This window comes from Anabas testudineus, chromosome 6 (assembly GCF_900324465.2).
Source record: "Anabas testudineus chromosome 6, fAnaTes1.2, whole genome shotgun sequence".
In the NCBI taxonomy this organism is placed as follows: domain Eukaryota; kingdom Metazoa; phylum Chordata; class Actinopteri; order Anabantiformes; family Anabantidae; genus Anabas; species Anabas testudineus.
Window position 1 is genome coordinate 4,975,344 of NC_046615.1, and position 21,081 is coordinate 4,996,424.

At 40.7% G+C, this 21,081-nt stretch overlaps 1 protein-coding gene across 1 annotated transcript; it reads left to right on the forward strand.

Annotated features, from left to right (window-relative positions):
- The first annotated feature begins 1,144 nt into the window (after positions 1 to 1,144).
- Positions 1,145 to 14,496, forward strand: hsf4 (heat shock transcription factor 4). The gene is made up of 13 exons (XM_026366271.1): positions 1,145 to 1,270; positions 3,639 to 3,747; positions 4,074 to 4,201; positions 4,395 to 4,519; positions 6,845 to 6,920; positions 7,257 to 7,324; positions 8,223 to 8,322; positions 9,099 to 9,217; positions 9,307 to 9,374; positions 9,405 to 9,540; positions 9,752 to 9,869; positions 10,042 to 10,107; positions 14,437 to 14,496. Exons 1-13 carry the CDS (start codon positions 1,145 to 1,147, stop codon positions 14,494 to 14,496), a joined length of 1,299 nt encoding a protein of 432 aa, XP_026222056.1.
- The last annotated feature ends 6,585 nt before the right edge of the window (positions 14,497 to 21,081 follow it).

A 21,081-nucleotide genomic window follows, 5' to 3' on the forward strand; every position in this document is an offset into this window, starting at 1 on the left:
CATAAAGTAGCCTACAGTATATACTATTATAATATAATGACCATTATATATTGTACATACACATATGAATATGTATCTGCATGACTACTTGTCTCTTGAGTGTATGTATACATGTATATATTCTCCTTCCTTGTTTTATTCCTCTTACTGGGTATTATGGGACATAATACTATGATGTGTGTAATGTTCCTCTTGTTGTAGGGTTACGCCTCCTAGTGGACAAAAAAAATTAATGCAGCTTTAAAGTGACTTTATTCAATAGTTTCAGCAAATTCACATTACAATGTGCGAACAGTATGAAAGTGTAAAAAAAGACAATGAAAAGGTTAAACACAACAATAACATTTGTTGTGAAAATTAAAAGTAGAAAATCATCAACTGTTGATTGTACTAAAGGAAGGGTAACAGTGAACAGTGAATTACAATCTCTTCATAACTTCATAACCATCTAAACAGTTATAACATCTCTGAGAAATTAAAGGCAGCGGTCCTTTCTACCTGTCATACAGGCACACTGAACCCCTATTCAGTAGCTCTATGATGGTGGGACAGTGGTTTATTATTGGAGCTTTTGTGTAGATGCTGTATTGTTTTACTGGGCTGCCTCTTGATTGTCAGCAGGAGGCCAGGGGGTGAGCTGGTAGGGGGGTGGGCTTGAATGGTATGTGTGTGTGTGTGTGTGTGTGTGTGTGTGTGTGTGTGTGTGTGTGTGTGTGTGTGTGTGTGTGTGTGTGTGTGTGCTGACAGGGACCTTCTGTGATGACATTCATTTGGGTGACTGGTGCAGCAGAGAGGACAGAGAGAGGAGAGCTAAAAAGAAAAACTGAAACTGAAAGAGGTACAGAGACAGTTAAGATGAGGATGTTTTAAACAGACAGGTCAAAGACACAGACGTGTTAAAGGGAGACTAGAAAGACAGAGTCAGGTGAGATTGTGTGGACAGGGCTGTACACAGACAGGCTGACTTGCTGAAATGGAATTGGAGAGACACATCTGGGAATATCAGAAGGGACGTTTTTTAAACATGGACTAGATTGGGAACCTGCACATACCAACTCACACACACACACACACACCTTCCAAACACACGTACGCACATCTGCTTTTCTTTTGTGAGCGGCCTTGGCAGCGGACAGGTGTCAACATGCAGGAGTCTCCTGGTGCCATGGGTGTAGATGGCAGCTACGCCAGCAATGTTCCAGCCTTCCTCACCAAGCTGTGGACCCTGGTGGAGGACCCCGATACCAACCACCTCATCTGCTGGAGCGCTGTGAGTCAGCCATTACGGTGTTTGTCGAGTGTAAAAGCCTCTTTCATCAAAAGTAATGTCGCTTTATAAAAGCAAAAAACAACAACAACAGCATCACCCATGATCTTAACCAACTCTGTATTGCTAGTGTTCATCATTCATGCTTCTGATAGAATAAAGAGCACGTATTCCTGTATCACAAGAATCAAAAATAAATTGTAACCAGGCATTAGCATCAAAAATAATGCAATACAAAGATTTTTTAAGACTCAACATGAAAAGGAGAAAAAAACTTTTCTGTATATATTGATAATGTTCTATTAGGAAATACTTTTAAACATGTTCCTTTCACTCGTTCTTGTGAGACAAACCTCAAAAAGCCAATAAGACAATTACAGGAAGGACAATTGATTTGTTATTTCACTCGTGTTAGATTTTAGAAACCTGGCATTTTCTTTTACCTTTAACAAAACCCCACTAATGAATCTGATGTTTTAAATTATTGAATTGGCCAACAGCAGCGGTGGTAGAAGTATCTGGGGAGGAAACTATTTAAAGTTTGGTAGTTTTTTATTATTTAAATTCAGTTCCCACAGTAATAGAAGATACTATTACATCAACAGGAGATGGTTTTCTAAATTACTTTGCACAACATTGTCATCATTTGTTTTCTATATGGTTCCACTCTCTCTCGACCCTCCAATAATAAACAGTAGGACAGACTCTTTGCAGAGAAACATACAGTGGGCAGATGCTGTCCCGTCCCATGACATCTAGAGTTCCCGTAGCGTGTGCAGCATCAGCTGCTGCATTGTCAGGCGACTGCTAACATCAACGTCCTGTTCAGGATTTGTTCAAACACTAAAAAAGGAAATACTTTGTCTCAATTTCCTCTACCAACAACACATGTTGATGAGATATGAGATGTTGTAATTACTGCAGTGATACAGGCAGATGTGTAACTCCCTATAAAATAGCTATTAGCAGTTATTAAGACGACCGTACCAGGCCAGATGGTGCATGTCACTGACGTCAGTGTATATTTCAGCGGCCTCTAGTGGTCATAGTAATCATGACAGGAGCATGTCTTAGGTGATTTTCATCCAGGTCATGTTGAAACCAAGAGCGTGAACCCTCTGATGCACAACACGCGTCAGAAATGACCCGCGTTCATTTCCAAGGTTATTTCATGCTGGCTGAGTTTTTCTTTGTTATATCTTTTGAAATCGGTTCATTTCATTCCAAATATTCTTTAAATAACTTATTTTTGCTTACCACAGCTCATAATTTCCTTTTTTCCTTCCATATTTTATAACAGTTTTTTACATTACTACATCAAGTTTGATTTAAAATTAAAAGACTGAATCAACCGAACATAATTTTGAGGCAGAATGAAGAATTTTGTCATTTTCCTCTCTGTCTCTGTACGTACCAGTAAACTCCAGTCAGATTAATACTGTATGAGACTCACTCATACATAACATATTCTTCACATTCACACATTCTCCATAGTGACTACAAGAAGCTCCTGCAGACCATTAATAAGGTTTACTAGAAGAGACAGTTCAGCTTTGAGTTCAAACGTCTTCATATTTACATGCAAATATTAGCCAAGTTAGGACTCTTGTGTCTTTAGGGTTTGAATCTTTAGTCACATTTGGGATATTGTATGATGTTTACAAAGAATGTACAACTGCCTGGTAAATATACTGTATATATGTCATTTCTAATATCCAAGTTTCTGATCATTGTTCCGTATCCCAGTTCAGACCTTGAAATCCAAGCCTGGCTTTTACAAGTGGCTAAAAATACCTATGTTCAATTTTGGTTGTGATTTTAATAGATCATTGCTAATTAGTATTTCTGGGTATTTAGCAGCAGAAAGTGAGAGTAAAAAGATCTTCCTTTTGCCAAAGCTTCATATGTGTATTTTTTAAATTCATAATAAGAACTCATTCAGGTTTATGGGAACTACGGTTGTGATGTTTGAATACAGATCCCAGATTTTACCCCAGGAAAATGATCTGCAAACATGTCTCCTACCTTTTTCATTTTTGTGGTTTAACTGGACAAACTTTACAGCCGTTTCTTTGCCTCTCAGTACTTTTTTGGGCATGTTCTCAGCCACTCTGTTGCTGCTCTGAGGCTGAAAACACTGCTACTCTTTGGTGTTTTATTATTCAATTCTTAATCCAGGTGCAACAACTTGAAACTCTGGTTTGGGTCAAAGTGAAGTTTATATTTTAGGATCTCAGTAAATGAAGCCTCCTTTAAATACATGTCATGACTAACCAGACAATGCAAATGATCGTGTTAATTGTACATGTAGTATCAACGTAATTAGACAAAAATATACATTCCAATCATTTCCATGTTTTCTCTATTTCAGACTGGGACTAGTTTCCATGTGTTTGACCAGGGACGCTTCGCCAAGGAAGTCCTGCCAAAGTACTTCAAGCACAATAATATGGCTAGCTTTGTTCGACAACTCAACATGTGTGAGTACATTCTCCTCTCCTCTCCTCTCCTCTCCTCTCCTCTCCTCGTCTCTCCTCTCCTCTCCTCTCCTCTCCTCTCCTCTCCTCTCCTCTCCTCTCCTCTCCTCTCCTCTCCTCTCCTCTCCTCTCCTCTCCTCTCCTCTCCTCGTCTCTCCTCTCCTCTCCTCTCCTCTCCTCTCCTCGCCTCGTCTCTCCTCTCCTCTCCTGTCCTCTCCTCGTCTCTCCTCTCCTCTCCTCTCCTCTCCTCTCCTCTCCTCTCCTCTCATCTCCTCTCCTACAGTATATTTAGATACATTCATATTTATCTACTTTGTGTGTGTGTTTAGATGGTTTCCGTAAGGTGGTGAACATTGAGCAGAGTGGTTTGGTGAAGCCTGAGAGAGACGACACAGAGTTCCAGCATCTGTATTTCCTTCAGGGACACGAACATATGCTGGAACACATCAAGAGGAAGGTATGGAGACCGACTAATCAGGAAGTGTCTTAATGGTGTTACTCAAACACCTAACGCTAACTGCAGCTCAGGTTTGGTCTACAACATCCAGACTTGATGATGACGGCACTATCAGAAATGAAAAGAAAAGAAGCGAATGCCTTGTATTTGTTGCATGGAAGCCACCAAATCAGGCTGTACTTTGCATGCACAGGTCTCCATCGTGAAGAGTGAGGAGACCAAAGTCCGTCAGGAGGACCTCAGTAAACTGCTGTATGAAGTTCAGCTACTCAGAACACAACAGGACAACATGGAGTGTCAGATGCAGGACATGAAACAGTGAGTAAAGACGAAATGATATTTAGCAGGTTAAAACTTGTTGCTTTGGAGCAACTGGCTGACCTTTGCTACATGTCATACCCCCCTCTCTTCTTCTATGTTTCCTGTCTCTAGTCACTACTGGGAAAGTGATTATCATAAATGCTCCCCTTGAGGAAAGCATCCACCTCCCAGTTGTGCCTTTGGAATGATTCTTCAGCCTGAAAAAGTTCACACAAAATAATGACAAACAAAAAGAGAGCGAGTGGGTATGACATGCAGCAAAGGTCCCCAGCTGGACTCGAACAAGGAACGTGACAAACCATCCAGCTACCAAGGCGCTCTAGAGATAGTAGATCATTTTTACACAGAAGCCAGTATTCTGAATTTTATTATTAGAATTATTTATTGGTTTTTGTCTAAGCAAAAACTGAATCTGCGCTAGACTCAATAGAAAGGTCAAGAGACTCAACAACAATTTGTGGTGAAATTTATGTAAATTAAAATAGAGGCATTCTGAATGAGCCATAGCAACGTCTTTTTAACAGCTTAGTGTAAGAAAATAGACCAGGAGTGTGTTGATCCTGCGTAGATTAACAAGCTCTAGTCTCTTATGACTGGTTAGAAACGTGAGCCTCACTCAGAAACCTTCAGAGGGTTATATCTGTCCTGTTGTCAGGCTGTTCAAAGCCTTGATTTGGAGCATATGTCTACTAAAAGATAATGGATAAAATGAGTGTAGCTAGATTAGTGGGTCATGATTTACATAAAGAAATCAGAAATCACAAAAACTCACTCGATTTCAAAAAGTTATTCATGTAGTAATGAGTGAAAATGCTTGACCTAAAAAGTCATACATAGTCATTTAAATGCAACCTGCCTCCACTTAATCACACTTTACTGGGGAAACTATGACAACAGCTTCGGGCCTGACTGTTATTCCTCTTGCTAAGTTGGAGCAAATCATCCAGTGGAAGCACTGACGTTTTCTCTAGAGGCTATTGTTGCTGAAAATAGCTGCTGTGTCTCTATTGTGTGGTGGAGCTGCTTTGTGCTCAGTATTGTTTGCTAATGAGAGGAGAGAATGTTCACCTGCTCACCTGACTAACACACACACACACACACACACACACACACACACACACACATATAGCGATGACAACTAACAAGTCTTAGAAAGGACGATCAGATGTAAGGCCATGCATGTACAGTAAGCGTGGAAAGTGCTGTCAGAAAATGCTCCACCACAGTGGTGTTTTGTCTTTTGTGGTGTTCATTTGTTTTAATTTAAGTGGGAATGTCTAAAGATAAAGACACAGTGAAAGGCAAAATCGTCTTTACGTACGTGTGTTCTGTTTTGAAATCACGTTATATGACCCATGTGACAGCATTTCTCACAGCTAGAGCACTCTCAGCACTTGATGCAAGCTCAGTTTCTTCTGAAAGTCCAGGCACTTTGCGTTGTATTAAGAGGGATTCCTAGCATGTGCATGTACAGGCGCATCCTAGGAGGTCTGCGAGACAATGTGAAAAATCACCTACTTGTCTGTAGCCTAGCCTGGAACTGCTCTCCAGGCAGCAGTCGCCTGTGATAACACTCCTGAGCAGCCTACTGGGGAATTAGCCAGGTGGTGTAATTAGCAGCTTAGTGATTTCCACCTACCGTGGTGCCATCACACAGTGGGACGACCGAAATAACTCCTCTGTACTCTCCACAAAAGACGAGAAAATCAAAGAGATAAAGAGACGTGCTGAAGAACCACAGTCGACGGGTTCTAAGCCGAACAGGGATAAGCAACAAATTCAGTAGAGTACTGCTGGTATAGACGTACTGTAAAACCAGTTGTTGGCAAGAAGAGTACAGTCACACACACTCTTGTGATGAATCCATCCATCTTCAGTGAGGCCACCGTTATATGTGTTTTTCAGCGATGCTATGATGGTCATAGATATTTATTTCTCAGTTTTTACATTAGAACAACTAGAAACACAGAGAGTGGTTCTTGGCTGATCTCCTCCCACATAGATCTTTCCTCTACAGAGGTCACACTCAGTGTCACTTTAGCCAACACCTACACCAGCTGTTGTTTTTCTTTTATATCTGAGGATTTTTATTACTGTGCACATATTATCTATATTTTCTAACATGCAGATCAACTGACTGAGTTTAAGCCCCAGCATTTCAATTCATGTTTGGCTGAAAGGATGCCTGAAAAAACCTAATAGGCTTCAGATATTTAACCAAGTGAAAATGAGAAAAACTCCAACAAACACATTAAAAAGTTTACTGAATACGCTGTTCTCTTCTCTTTTTCTCTGTGTGCTCGTCACCACGTTATTTTGCAGGCAGAATGAAGTGCTGTGGAGAGAGGTGGTCTCACTGAGGCAGAACCACACGCAGCAGCAAAAGGTCATGAACAAGGTCGGTTTGTGTGTTTGTGATCGTATGGCATGCAGCCTAATAGCAGGAGGGTCTTTACAGCGACAGCTGTACGAGCAGAGGAGAACTTTTCCAGCAATCATGGAATTTGAGGATAAACTGTTTTTTTTATCTGTCAGATGTTCAGAATCAGGGCCTCCTGTCAAGATGAGGTTGGGTTACATGACATCCCCCTGCTTTTATGTTTCAAGAAAGAAATAATGGGATAGTGTGTGTGTGTGTGTGTGTGTGTGTGTGTGTGTGTGTGTGTGTGTGTGTGTGTGTGTGTGTGTGTGAGGTGGATGCTGATTCATGCTGTGCTTTTTCTCTCTTTGCCAGCTGATTCAGTTTCTGTTCAGCCAGATGCAGTCCAACACACCCAGCACTGTGGGCCTAAAGCGAAAGCTGTGAGTACACACACACACACACACACACACACACACACACAAACACACACACGCAGCGGAGCAATCAACAAAAGTGAGACAAACAGGGCCACAGTGGGGCAGAGGGAAGGGCTGGCTCAGCTGACAAACTGAACAATCTAACTCAACAAGCACCGTGAATGGAGACGAGTGCTGAATCAGTTAGTCACACGCACACACACAAACACACACATTCCCACACAGTGAAGGCAGAGCAGAGTGCGTGACCCTGCGACAGCCTGTGTGTAAACTGCTGATTCAGCTTAGCTGCCGAGAACAAGGCCGGCATGAGAAAAGAGGAGGCACACTGAAACACAAAAGTGCTAAAGAAATGTGGATTTCAGGGTCAGCGGGCTACCTGCCAAAGATACGTTTGGTGTTTTTTCTGTGTTAGTTGATCTTCTCACCTGCATTTAGCATCTTTATTCTTTCTCCGAATTCACACGGCTGACTCATTCTCTCACTCCCTCCAATAATTCCTTTTTACAGTCGACTATTTAAACAGGCTAAATGAATAAAGCCAAGGCAACTTGGGGGTTCAGGTTCAGGAGGAGCCGGGGATCGATCTGACCATGCAGTCAGTCAGCAAACGGCTCGATCTCCTGTTTAACATTACAACATGTACCATTACCATGTTGTTGTGCATTTGCTATTACACAACATTCTGCATCCGTATTAATAAACAGCAGTGACACAGAGAGTGGGAAAATAAACCAAATGTGCAATTCAGCAACTTCAAAAACAGGAAAAATGCCAAAAGTGAGCCGGACATATGGAACTTCCATCTGTAACCGTTTCTATAAACTATTAGTCAGCTTTCATTGATTCTCTATAGATGTTACGACTATAACAGATGTGTCACTGATTATGTTCCCTCCAGGCCCCTGATGTTAGACGACGGCTCTCCCAGCCCTCCTGCCTCCAAGTTCAGCCACAGTCACTCGATGGACCCGATGCACGAGCCCTTCTACATCCAGTCGGTAAGGACGTGTACACATCATACAGTGAATGAGTTTGTGCTGTGAACAAGCTGCTGCCACTCCTAAATCTAATAAGCTTTTATTTTAGGAGTCTGAATTGTGTAATTTGGGCTTCATCTAGAGCAGGAAATATTTGTCAGTAGCAACAGTTATTAGTGCTCTGCTGCACTTCTCAACAACATTTTGTGCAGCTGATGTTCCACGTTGTGCTTCCAGCCACATGCAGTAAACATCAACGTAGATGATGCCGTGTGGTTTTTGGTGGAGAGCGCTGGGCCGTGTTTGGATTTTCATTCTGTCTTTAAATCCACATTAGTACTAATTCAAATGTAATCGCTGTGCTGAATCAGATATATAAAAAATATCATGATATTTTTTAATCTAAATTTGAAGTGTGCCTCAAACATGAGCCGTCCGTCTAGCTGGTATATAACGTCAACACTAGGGGGAAGCAGTGGCCCACGCAGTGACAGATGAGGAGCAGTACAGATGTGTCACAGGCGGTTCTCCTCCAGCTTAAGTCTGAACTGACTGGTGTTGCATCTGAGTTTGTAAAGAATAGTTTTACAGACATTAAGAACAATAATCAGAGAAGCAGCTACGAAGATGAGAAGACAGTAACGTCACAGCTGTGGACTTACTGTACCATGATTTGTAGGACTTCATGGGCCTATACTGTAAATCTGTAATATCACACTATCAACACCTTCATAAATTTTACATGTGCAGTAAATATAAGCAGAAACAAACAGTACAGCTCTGTTTTGTTTTCTCAGCCATCCAGTGACACTGCTTCCTGCTCTACTAGTGGACTGACAGGAGGACCAATCATTTCAGATGTTACTGACATGTCTCAGGCCAGTATGGCCCTCCAGATGCAGCCTGATGATACCCAGTGAGTTGATGTTAATGTTACTACCACAAACATCAACCTACTGCTCTACTAGTACTATTGCTATTACTATATATTATCTCTGCTAACAGGGAGAAGTGCATGATGCTCATCAAAGAGGAGCCTGTGAGTCCAGGAGTGAGAGGAGGGAAAGGGGGTGGTGTAGGAGGAGGAGGTGGAGAGGCGGTAGCGCTGACCTCTTCCTGTGAGGTGTGCTCCAAGGAGCCCCCCGTCCTGCCTGTTGCAATGGTCCAGTCTGTTCTAGAGGGGAGGGGCTCAGCTGCCTCTGTAGTGGAGAGGAGGAGTAAAAGACCTGCCCTGGACAGGTAGCTGCTCACCTGAGGTGGATGCGCACACACACACACACACACACACACACACACACACACATAAACAAGGCAGTGTAGGTGTTTCCACAGAGACAAAACTAGTGCACGCAGTGAGCAGGTGAACCAGTGTGTCTCATATGGCTTCATATTTTACATAGAAGTGTGTGTGTGTGTGTGTGTGTGTGTGTGTGTGTGTGTGTGTGTGCAGAGTGGAGGTTTCAGAAGCAGTGGAAAACGTGGACATGAGTCTGGAGGAGCTGCAGCAGCTGCTGCTCAGGAGCCATCAGCAGAGTTCTGTGGAGGCTGGGACCAGCGCCGTAATGGACGTCAGTAAACTAATCCTGCACTAGAAGCATCATCACACACATGGAAACACACTAATGTGGAACGAATCGATGAAGTCAACATACTGTAGATTCAGACATGTCTGATATTTGACAGTATCCAGTGAAACAAACGTTGTCATTGATACTGACAGATACTCTTCTCTCCCTGCAGCCGTTCAGTTTAAACATGCCTCTCACAGAGTGGAACTTCACAGAGATGGAGTCCAACCTCAAATCAGTAAGTCAGAAATTGTCACTACTGTATATACACATGACATGTATCAGCTGAACTGTTTTTCTGCTCATCTTTTCCTTTAATCGTGCTTCTAAGGAGGTTAGTTTTTATTTTTTATTAGATTTTTATGACTTTGACTCTTTGTGTGTGAAGTTGATGTGATGCAGTTGAACAGTTCTAGTATCTACTGCATCCAGCAGATACAGAACAGCACTACTACTCATCTGAAGTAGTATAATCTTTATTTAATCTCAGTCTTTGGTCCTCGGAGCTTAATGCTCCACTGTCTTCACCACCTAGTTGTTAACTCTGTCTGTTTTCTGCTGGTGATAGTAGAGTTCAGCAGGTTTTTAGAACTTTTCACCCAAAAACAGCTGCCTCTGACATTATGAAGCAGAAAGAAACACTGCTGACACAACGATGAGCTAAAAGGTGCTAAACCACAGTGCTAAGGGGAACTGTTGACTGTGTGTGAAACTACAAGCAATTCCAATACTCAAATAATGCACAGTGAATAGTAAATATTCCTACTAGACAGCGATCAAGTCCGGATGGCAGCAGCCTGCACCTTACAGTTGTGTGTGGTAAAGAAGTCAAATAAATGACAACGGTAATGTTAAGTAAGGGAACAGGAATGCATGCTTATGTGTCATCCTGCAGCACCATGCAGGATGATTTACACTTTGTTGTTTTGACTTTTTTTTTGCCAGACAGCTCTCAGATTGTTTTGCCGTAGCTCTCTGTTGGGACACCTGCTGTGTCAATGTGGCGATGACTGAGGGGGCTGCACTTTGTGATGTGGGTCTGACTGCAGCTTTAGGCCGCCAACAAAGAGCCATGTCTGATCCACTGCTTGCATAGATGCAGTGTGGTTAACTATTGTATGTAAACAACACTCACATGAGTGCAGTGTGGAGATGTTGCACTAGGTGGAGCTTTTTCCTTCCATGACAGAGTAGTGTGTGTACACACTGTTCACAAGAGAGCCAGTTCTAAAACTGAGGATGAATATCAAATTATCCAATCTGAGTCTTCATCCAGATCATTCAGGATCTGGAACAATACATACAGAGGCATTGCTAAAATGTCTGCCACTCACCCTCTTCCTCAGAGTTCCCACCTCTTATAACAGGGAACCCACTGCTAAACCTCCATGTCAGCAAAGTAATCAGCAAATGTCACTGAGGTCGAATTATCTGACCACGCTGCGTCGGTTGTGCAGGATGTTCAGACTGTCCCTTCTGTCTTAACATATTGTGGAGCTTAAAGCTTTTCATGCACTTCACCTTGTGAAATCACTCTCAGCAACTGTCACAGGAAGTGTGCACACACCACACGCTACAAGTCACGCCGTGTGCTCCAGAAATGTATTGCAAGAAATGTATTGCACGTGAATGTTAAAGATTACATTTAACAGCTATAGACAAGTTAGAAAGTGGATGCCGCGAGCTGAGGAATGATTTGTAAAGAATGAATATGTGTTTCTGAGAGGTCATATGACATCTGTCCTCATCAGTGACCCCCCCCCCCAAATTTCAAACTGCAGCTAGTTCCTTAAATGGTTACTGCTGTTTTGCAATGACCAAATCTCTTATTCTGCTGTTTCAACACTGTGTTGCAAAAAAACTGCAGCTGCACACTATTAAACAGTCTAATCTTTAAGCATTCTACAATCCAAGAAACTGGACAAGATACTGCTTTCAATACTCACACGAATCATGTAAGAGCCCTGATCCAATATGGCAGCGATGAGCGATGCATTTCACAAACCCTGATGCATCAGCTATACATATCAGGGTTGGGGATCTCTGGTATGAGGCCAATGTGCTACATATCTTGAGACACTATCCCTTAAGGTTAAATAAGGCTGACAGTAAGTACTGACTTGTCAAGCTTCCCCTCTGTCTTATGAAGTCCATAGTGTTGCCAACCTTTTGATTAGTAGTTCACAGTAGTTCACCATGTTTATTGTGCACATACAGTGTACATACAGTAGTATACGTCCGTAGTGCACGAAAACATGGGGTAGGTCTAATTTAAGAGAACTGAAAAATATCAAGTTATTAGGTCATTGGGTAGAAATAGTTTGGAATGTATTCATGCAAATGTGTAACAACCAATGAATCTCAGCTCTAGCAGTGATCAGTTTATTTTAGTTGATCATCCCATCCCCTTCCCAGCAAGTGTATATATCTATAATGTAATCTGTGCTGTCAAAAAAATTCTAAGCTGGTCACTTCTTTGTAAGCTGCTATTATTAGAGACATGTCTTAAATCGCTGGGACCCATCTATTCCACTCTGAGGTTATCTATTCTGTGGAGCCATGACATTTAGCCTGCAAACAACTCGGACTCATGGGAAACCGTTTTTCCTTAAGGCCGCTACCAGCCTGAAGACCGGGTAAACAATGATATCACAGTCAAAAACCTACCATACTTGGCCTAACATGCCAAGTAAGTCACACGATAAACTGAACAAAAGTTCCATCTTAAGGTGGATTTTGTTAATGACGTTAGATTTTGAATAAGGTTTTCCTGAAACATCCCAAAAGCTCTGTCTTTACCTTTTTTCGGCATTTACTAAAATGATTAATACTGTCTCACACGATCAACAATCATTTTCATAGGACTGTCTTGAATAAACACTAGCTAGAGAGCTGTTTCATTACCTGGAAACGTAAAAAAATGTTTGTCAAAACCGACTTCTAATGTCTAATTAATCAGTAGTGATTGTACCTACTTCGTTGCATGTTTAAAATTCCTGTTGACCGATCTTTCATTCTTCCTGTTCAACATCACAGTGGCAACAAACACTTTGGTGCATCTAATGGAAGAAGCTGATTTCACAACCTTCCTACCACCTTGTTTAATGAGCTCACTGTGGTACCATCATCAGCAGCTTGTATACCTAGAAAGAAAAGCATAATCATCCATCACGCAGAGCTGTAGTTATCCTCCGAAAAGGCAGATTTCTTGATGGTTAATGGGATGTCTCATGTGTCTCTGTTTGGCTTTGTTTGTGCAGCTGACAGTCAATACTACATTCAGTAATTAGAGAGTGCTGCAGGATTTCCCACTTCCAGTGTGCGCCTTGTTTGCCTCGTGTTTTGGTAATTTATCATGCTCTTTATGCCATTTACACAAATACATTCTGTAAGCTTCTCCAGGAGCCCCAACACTACTTGAAGATTTCTTTTGATCATGAGGGAGCTGGGCGGCACTGGGAGCTACTTTACATTGGTGCTTTCAGTCAATATCACTCAATGTAATACTAACTTCATGTGCTGCAAATGTCTTCAGAATGCCTGTTAGGTCTGTCTCTCATTCATTTGCAGGCACTAATGTCATGTTATTCTCCTGTTCACTTCTTCCAAGTCTACACTGCTTGTGCTCTCACCTTCTCTCCATCCTCAGCTTCTTTACTACTGTTCGTTTCTTTCTCTGCTGCCTGATTGCTTACGCTTCCTGCAAACCCACTCTGCAGAGCAGATACACACAGCAAGAACTGCTGACATTTTATGCGGCTTAAAAGAAGCACTTCAGTAAAAGAGAATGTGGTGGTAAAAAGAGAGAGAGAGAGAGAAATTTGCATTTCTGTTAATGTTTCCAGTTTTTGGGGGTTTGAATAATCCCTTGGCCAGACAGCGATATAACCAGTGTCTTTTTCACATATTATCGCTTATTATTCCAGGGTCAGGTGAAGCAGTTTGACCCACACAGAACTAAATATTATAGCAACTACTGTACAATCATAGGTAAAGAGCTTTTTAAAGCAGCAAACAAGCAATATATAAGTTGCACACACACAGCTTCATGCAAATATCATGTCATAATCAACTTGAGAATGTGTTTACGTATTTTGTAAGCAGAGACACAACACAGCTAGCCTGAATGTTCATTTTGTGATTGTTTTTGAGGTTCAGATGCTCTTTTAATTACTGCATATCATTTTGTTGCAACAGATGGACATGCACTTTAATTTTCTTTAGCTGATTCTCTGGAAAGTCTGTAAACCTTTGCACTTTCGTTGGATTCAAACCTGCCTAAACTATACGATTTGCATAATAACACATTCATTTATATAAGACAGATGTCCAAGAAGCATCCTTAAATCTAGTATTTTATGTTAGCCCTGTATGTCAAACTATAGGATTACTGAATTAAAGCACAAGATTTATAATTAAAAATGTGTTTTGTCATATCGCATTGCTCACAGGGCTAGAGTATTTTCACATGTGCATTGTCAAAGCGTTGCACAGCACTGGTGCATGTGAAGGGCGCTGATGTTACAGTTACAGGATTAAATGTGTATGTGTATTTTTGTCTTCACAGTACATGTTCCAGAACCAGGAAGCAGAGGTTTTTCCAGCTGCTGGCTGTGAGGAGCAGTGATCTGTGCTGTGGACTGTCCTTTCTGAAGTGTTACTGAAGTGGTCAGGTGAATTTACTGCACAGTATGTATTTTAGTTAATGTCAACCCCTTTTAACTTCATGTCTGAGGTACTTAGCCCCAAGATCACTAGTACGTAATGAAGATATCTTAAAATCTTAGGACTGAGCTGTGGGACTGAGTGAAAGAAAACTACAATATATGATTTCTTGTGGTAATAAAGGGACACATGACCCAGTACAGCAGGCTGTTGGCTTACCTAAATGTTTTAACAGTTTTAGTAGACAATGGAGTAGAAGAGTCACACCCTATTTCGTTGGACCGCTTATAGCTTTGATTACAGCACACATTCACCCTGGCATCGTTTCGATAAGCTTCTGCAATGTCACAACTTTAATTCCTGTCTAGAGTTTCATAATTTTTTGGCCAAGATCTTGTATTGATGATGGGAGAGGTAAAGGTCTGGAATCCATGTGTGAAAATTATGTCTCATGCTCCCTGAACCACGCTTTCGCAATTGAGCCTGATGATTCCTGGCATTGTTGTCTGGGAATATGTCCGTGTCATCAGGGAAGAATAAATCCATTGGTATAATAACTTGGTCATTCAGTATTTTCAGGTAGTCAGCTGACCTCATTCTTTGGACACATAACGAACTGAACCTAGACCTGACCAACTGCAGCATCCCCAGATCATTGCACTGCCCCCACAGGCTTGTACAGTAGACAGTAGGCATGATGGGTGCATCACTTCACCCGCCTCTCTTAATACCCCCATGTGCCCACAACTCTGGTACAGGGGAAATCTCGAATCATCAGACCACATGACCTTCTTCCATTGCTCCAGAGTCCAATCTTTATGCTCCCTAGCAAATTGAAGCCTTTTTTCCAATTAGCCTCACTGACAAATGCTTTTCTTAAGGCTACACAGCTGTTCAGTACCAATGTTTGAGGTTCCTTTACATTGTGTGTGTAGAAATGCTCTCACTTTCACTATCAAACATAGCACTATGAGTTCTGCTGTTGTTTTAAGTGATCATCTCCAATTCCAGTTTTAAATAATGCGTTGGACAGTTCTTAACCCAGTTTTAGTCTCCTTAGATGTTTTCTTTGTTTGATTCATGTCAATAATTTGACCCTTCTGAAACAGATTAATATCTTTTCAACGACCACAGGATGTGTCTCCAGACATGGTTGTGAAATGAGAAGCTACTCACTGCATCAGTTAGGGTTAAATAACTTGTGGTGACTTTTTTTTGGACAGTGTACAATAAATGTTGGTAGGCTCAGTTTTACTTCTTGATTTTTTTTTTGACAACCAGAAAAAGAAAGTCTCCCGATTTATATCCTTTTAAATTTGTCAGAAGTCATGCAGACAAACAACGACAGCTTACTGTACACTGACAACAACAGTCCAGTGGACAGTTGCTGCTGCAGCACTGTCATGGGTGCACATATACACAGGGGCTGCACGTAGCTGTAGACTGACTCCGTCATCTCCTCTCGTTTTTCTCCACAGGCCACAGAAGCTGCTGTTCACCTCGTTATTCCACTCTGCATGAGTTTGATCCCACGGCCCTGCCAGGCTGTTTCTTACATGTGGCTTTACTTTTTTCTTTTTTCTTTTTTTCATTTCCTTACATCTACATATTTACAAAATGACAAAGTCCATATAGATAATGTGATTTTATTTTTTTCAATCAGCTATGTGGGCATGACTGCTGCCTGCATTAGAAAAGATGCTGGTCAAAGTTTTCCATAGCTACTCAAACAAACAAGTGTGTTATGCCATGATTATATCTAGACTTCAAAATTAAGCCAGCTGGATGCAGACAGTGCATTCTTGGCTCCAGCACTTTAGTCTTTGTGTGAGAGGGAGTTTCCTGCTTGTGGACTGTTTCTTCCCATTACGGATCTTTTACAGATGTATACATGAAGAGTTTTTTTTTATTATTATTGCAGAATATTTCACAAAAAGGTCACTCTAAACATTTTTTTCAGCCTGTGTAAGTGTGTAGAAGATTTAAGGGCTCCTTATATACTCATATGCTTCAGTGATAGGTGGGTGAATTTCTGAAATGCACGAGGAAGCCTTTCGTTTTGGAAGCATTACAGGAGGTTTTACACACCTAGGCATCCATCTAACGCATCTTTGCACAGGCCTGACATGTAGCAAGATACTTAGTTACTTCTGTCCATTTAAATGTGAAGTTTTTAGGAAATAGTAAAAGAAAGACTTCTCATTTGACAAAAGCATGAACACCACTGCATTTTTGCACAATCCGTATGACTCGTTATATAGAGTGATGACAACAGGTTATTACCAGTATTTTCTGTTTATACATGGCCAACGCTCTGTTGCTCTACACATGCATGTCTAAAAGTGGCACCTTTAGATATGTCTTAATGGCCTCAGTCGCAGGGTTTTCCAAAGCTCCAAAGCAAAATTATGTGGTTCACCTCGGGCACACGGCGTCTGTGAATGTTGCTGGTGTAGTCATACAGAAACAATGAGGACGTGTTGAGTTCAGACTTGGGTGTGCATAGAGCACAGAAACCAGATTAACAATAAAGACAATGGGATGCTGCTTTTCATACTCAGTAGAGAAAGAAAACTGAAATGTCCTGGAGCCAGTCTTTACAAAGATTTCATTATTTCATGACTGTGTTTTAATAAATGTATGGTGGAGTGGTTACTTGAGAAGTGATTCTTTTAGAGAACCATGAATACCTATTTGAGGAAACTAATAGATATTCATTCTCGGGCTTACTAATAATCTGATGATGCTCTTTGATGTCTGATAGTCCTCAGCACTGGTTGCAGGCAACAGTTGAAAGGTTAACTTTGTGCTAAATATACTTCTGGGAAATCCAGAGAAGATGTTATTGTGCAATACTGTACAGAACTGTGAGAACTCACGAAATTGCAATACATGGATGACCATGGGAATGTAGGAAACAGCAGCTGTGAGTGGACTGGAGCACACTGTAATAAGATGCACTGCAGAAGGATGATGTTGGCCTGTGAGTCTACAAGCCTTGATCGGTCTTTAGACTGAATGAGACACAAGCCTCAACTTGTAGTTTTCAGAGGGCGCGCATTAGCTACAGCACAGCTGATTGTGAGGCTGTAGCAGCAGCAGCAGCAGCAGCTGCTTAATGCATTAATGCTTAACAAGTCTAGCTTTGGTTTTTCATATAGCTGTGTGCTTTGTCCACTACATGAACCTAAAGCCCTGCCAACTGTTAACATAGTTAACAAACGCTGTCAAGAGTCTGACTGACCAGACCAACCAACTCCATCTTCAGGGCTAAACTGCTCGGAGGCTTAAAACTGAGGCAGCAAGTTGCATTAGCTTTTCATTAAAGGGCTGTATTTACTCAATAATGTACTTTTGAACCTGTTGTGTACTACTACTAGTTTTTATGACTAGAACTACCATAAAAGCTGCAGCTTCACATGTAGATTTGGTAAAGTGTGATTTGCATGCAAAAGATATTTAAATATCCTCCAAAGCAGACATGATTATAGCTGAAGTTTTGAATGTCTGCACCAAGACAAAGAAAAATACAACATACTAGGATAACTTTACAGGTATGACTTGTTGATTGGATTACAAATGACCCTTAAAAGCTAATGCAAACTTCAGGTGAAATTGCACTAAGAATCAGTTATATGATATATGAGAGTATACAGTACATTTTAGACATAGCATTTATTCTTGTTTCTCATGATAATATGCGTGTTCATGATTTCTTTTTTTTTTCCCAAGGAGTGATGGATACACACATTTAATTACTCTGTTTTCCATTTTAATAATTTGCACTGGAATTGAACGGATGTGTGTTCATATGACATTTATGCTTGTCAGGATTGCAGATAGATAAGGATATATTTTTGTTCACTCAATGAAAAGATCTCTGCTGTAACAAAGCCTGGCATCCCAAAAGCACCTCTGCACTATGAGAAGACAACAACATGTCGCCTTTACGCTTGCAGGAAAAAGTAATGGCCCAGTTTCTCCTGGTTTGCTGTATGACTTGGTCATGAAATGTGATTTGATCTTCACCAGAGTGATGGTGGAAAAAGTGAGTGAGTAAGTTTTAACAACTGGTTGATCCACATCTACCAGTTAGGGCTAACCCTAACCCATTCATGCAGAACACATACTACATAGACATATAATTATATTACCAATCCCCAGCCATCGAAACCCTTTCTTGTTACAACAAAGAACTGCTGTTGTCAGTAAAGATACAGGGACAATCGTAGTGCTTAGATGCTTTTGAAAGTGGGCCACAACCTGCTGAAAATGTGAAATGTTTTAGTTTTTGCACAGACTAAAGTGTATTGTTACAGAGAGTCAAATAAACTGTATTCCAACTGTGTATGAACTATTTAAGTTGTTAAAGCAAATAAAATTCAAAGAAAGTGGACCAAGATACATTTTGAATGCTTTCTTTAAAATCCTGAATTGTGTTACTTGTATAACACGTCTGTCAAAGACTGTGTCTCCAGACCTCTCACTCTGTCTCACTCCAGTCTTCCTGTTTCTGGTTTGTCTTTACTCGCGTGAACACTTCAATTGACTTTGACACAAGTACACTTGGCCCTCAATCCGAGTTCACTCACTGTTGTAAATGTGTTTTTCACCACCAGGGAAAGAATTGTTCTGTCACACATTTTCATCAGCTCTGTGAGAGACTTGCCTTGGGTATGGTGCGGTTTACACTTACCTCTGTCATAGTCAGACTGGTGTCATTAATGAAATAGACTGTGCTAGATACCTGCCACCTCCTTCATATCCTGGGAAGTATCCCTGTGAAGGACGCATTTCCCTCACCTACAGTAGTATCACAACCTTGGACAAGCTTTTGATGCATTTAGGCACATCGATGTCCTGCCTGTCTATTCCACCTTGCTTCACTTTACTCACTAGACTTCTGTCTATTTTCTTTTCCTTCTCTGCTATTCTTTTATTTCTTTGATTGCATTTTTTTGTCAGGTTGAAACGTTTCACTACTGATCCAAGTAGCTTATTCAGTCTGAAGATAGAAGAAGCTTCAAACTAAAGAAGCTACTTGGATGAGTAGCTTCTTTTTCTTAATTTCCAGTTTAAACTCTAATGTACAAACTATTTTTTAGCCAGTTTGATTATCCTGACGGGCGCCTGCAGGTACATACAACAGAGGGTGAGGTGTGGTCCCAAACACAGTGAGTGGCAAAAAGTGGCTTCACAAAACAAAAATTTTCATTTGGGGATGCCAGTGACCTTTGCCCTCCGCATTGCGCAGAAAACAGACCTGCAATTGTGAGTGTTTGACAATGTTTATTTCCAAAGCTGACACATCAGGACATTGCACATTTCTATGAACCAAATAATTAGTACATTAGTACAGTTACGGTATTTTTATCATTTTTAACAAATCCCATAAAGACACTTATACCATCAATAAAATGTATCTAGCTGAAACCTGATTTATCTTAAATGTGTGCAGCATAGAGCTTCACTGTTTCTTAAAAAACTATAATCAGTATAGTATCATCACTATAGTCTATCTATTAACAGCTCAGTTACTTTGGATACTCTTGACTTTTTGATACACTTTGAATTTTTTTGTCTAGAAAAAAGAACTGTTGATTTTGTTCCACCTATATCTTACAAGAAATACATGGTTTTTAATGGGTGGAATGAATGCACTGCCCTTATGTACTGAAAAAATGGGAACCTATTTAAAATTAGTTAAAAATTTAGTTTACAAATCTGGTTCCATCACACCACTTTTCAACTAATTGGTTTCTTACAGAAATTTGTTTTTAAAGCTGTAACCACACAATTCAGGCACAAATGGATGTGCACTAGTGTATTTTTAGCATAAATTTTCTTTTCACAAACAGCAAACTGAAAGTGACAGCATGGTTTAAATATGCCAATCCCTAAATAATGAAAAAGGACAGCGTTCAAGTAAATTCAGCATAACTACTTTAAATATACTATGAATTATAATGTGTATGGTCACATAGGCACACAGAAAGATGGGAAGTACTGTATAGCATCTATAAATATAATGTTCTCTCCTCCCTGTGTCTTGTCTCGTTGTTTCGTGGGGGTTGAGCTACTCTCATCTCCAGTTACACCTCTGATGTAGCACATATTCCATTTGTGAATCCTGCAAATTGGATTTTGTCCCTTTTAACCAGCCATCAACCTGAGAGCGTTAGTGGTAAAACCACTGTCCTTAATTTTCATCTGAAAAAACGTTTCCCTGAACACAGTTACAGTCAGGTATGAAGCAAGGCTGTGTAAGAGTCATTTAACATAGTGTGAATATAGTTAATATTACTATGGAACATTATTTTTAGTTTTCTTTTATTTGTTATGTACATATGAAACAGTGGATTGCCCGCCCCGTTATGATTGCTTACGTTGTTTACGTTGTCATCCGTAATTTTAATTAATTATGCCATCCACGTCTGCCTCGATGAATGATTAAAAAACACCAATAACAACAACCTGTGCATTTTTCTATCATCTAAATACTACAAATTGAGCTAATTTGCTAAAGTTGAGTCAATGTTGCAACCAT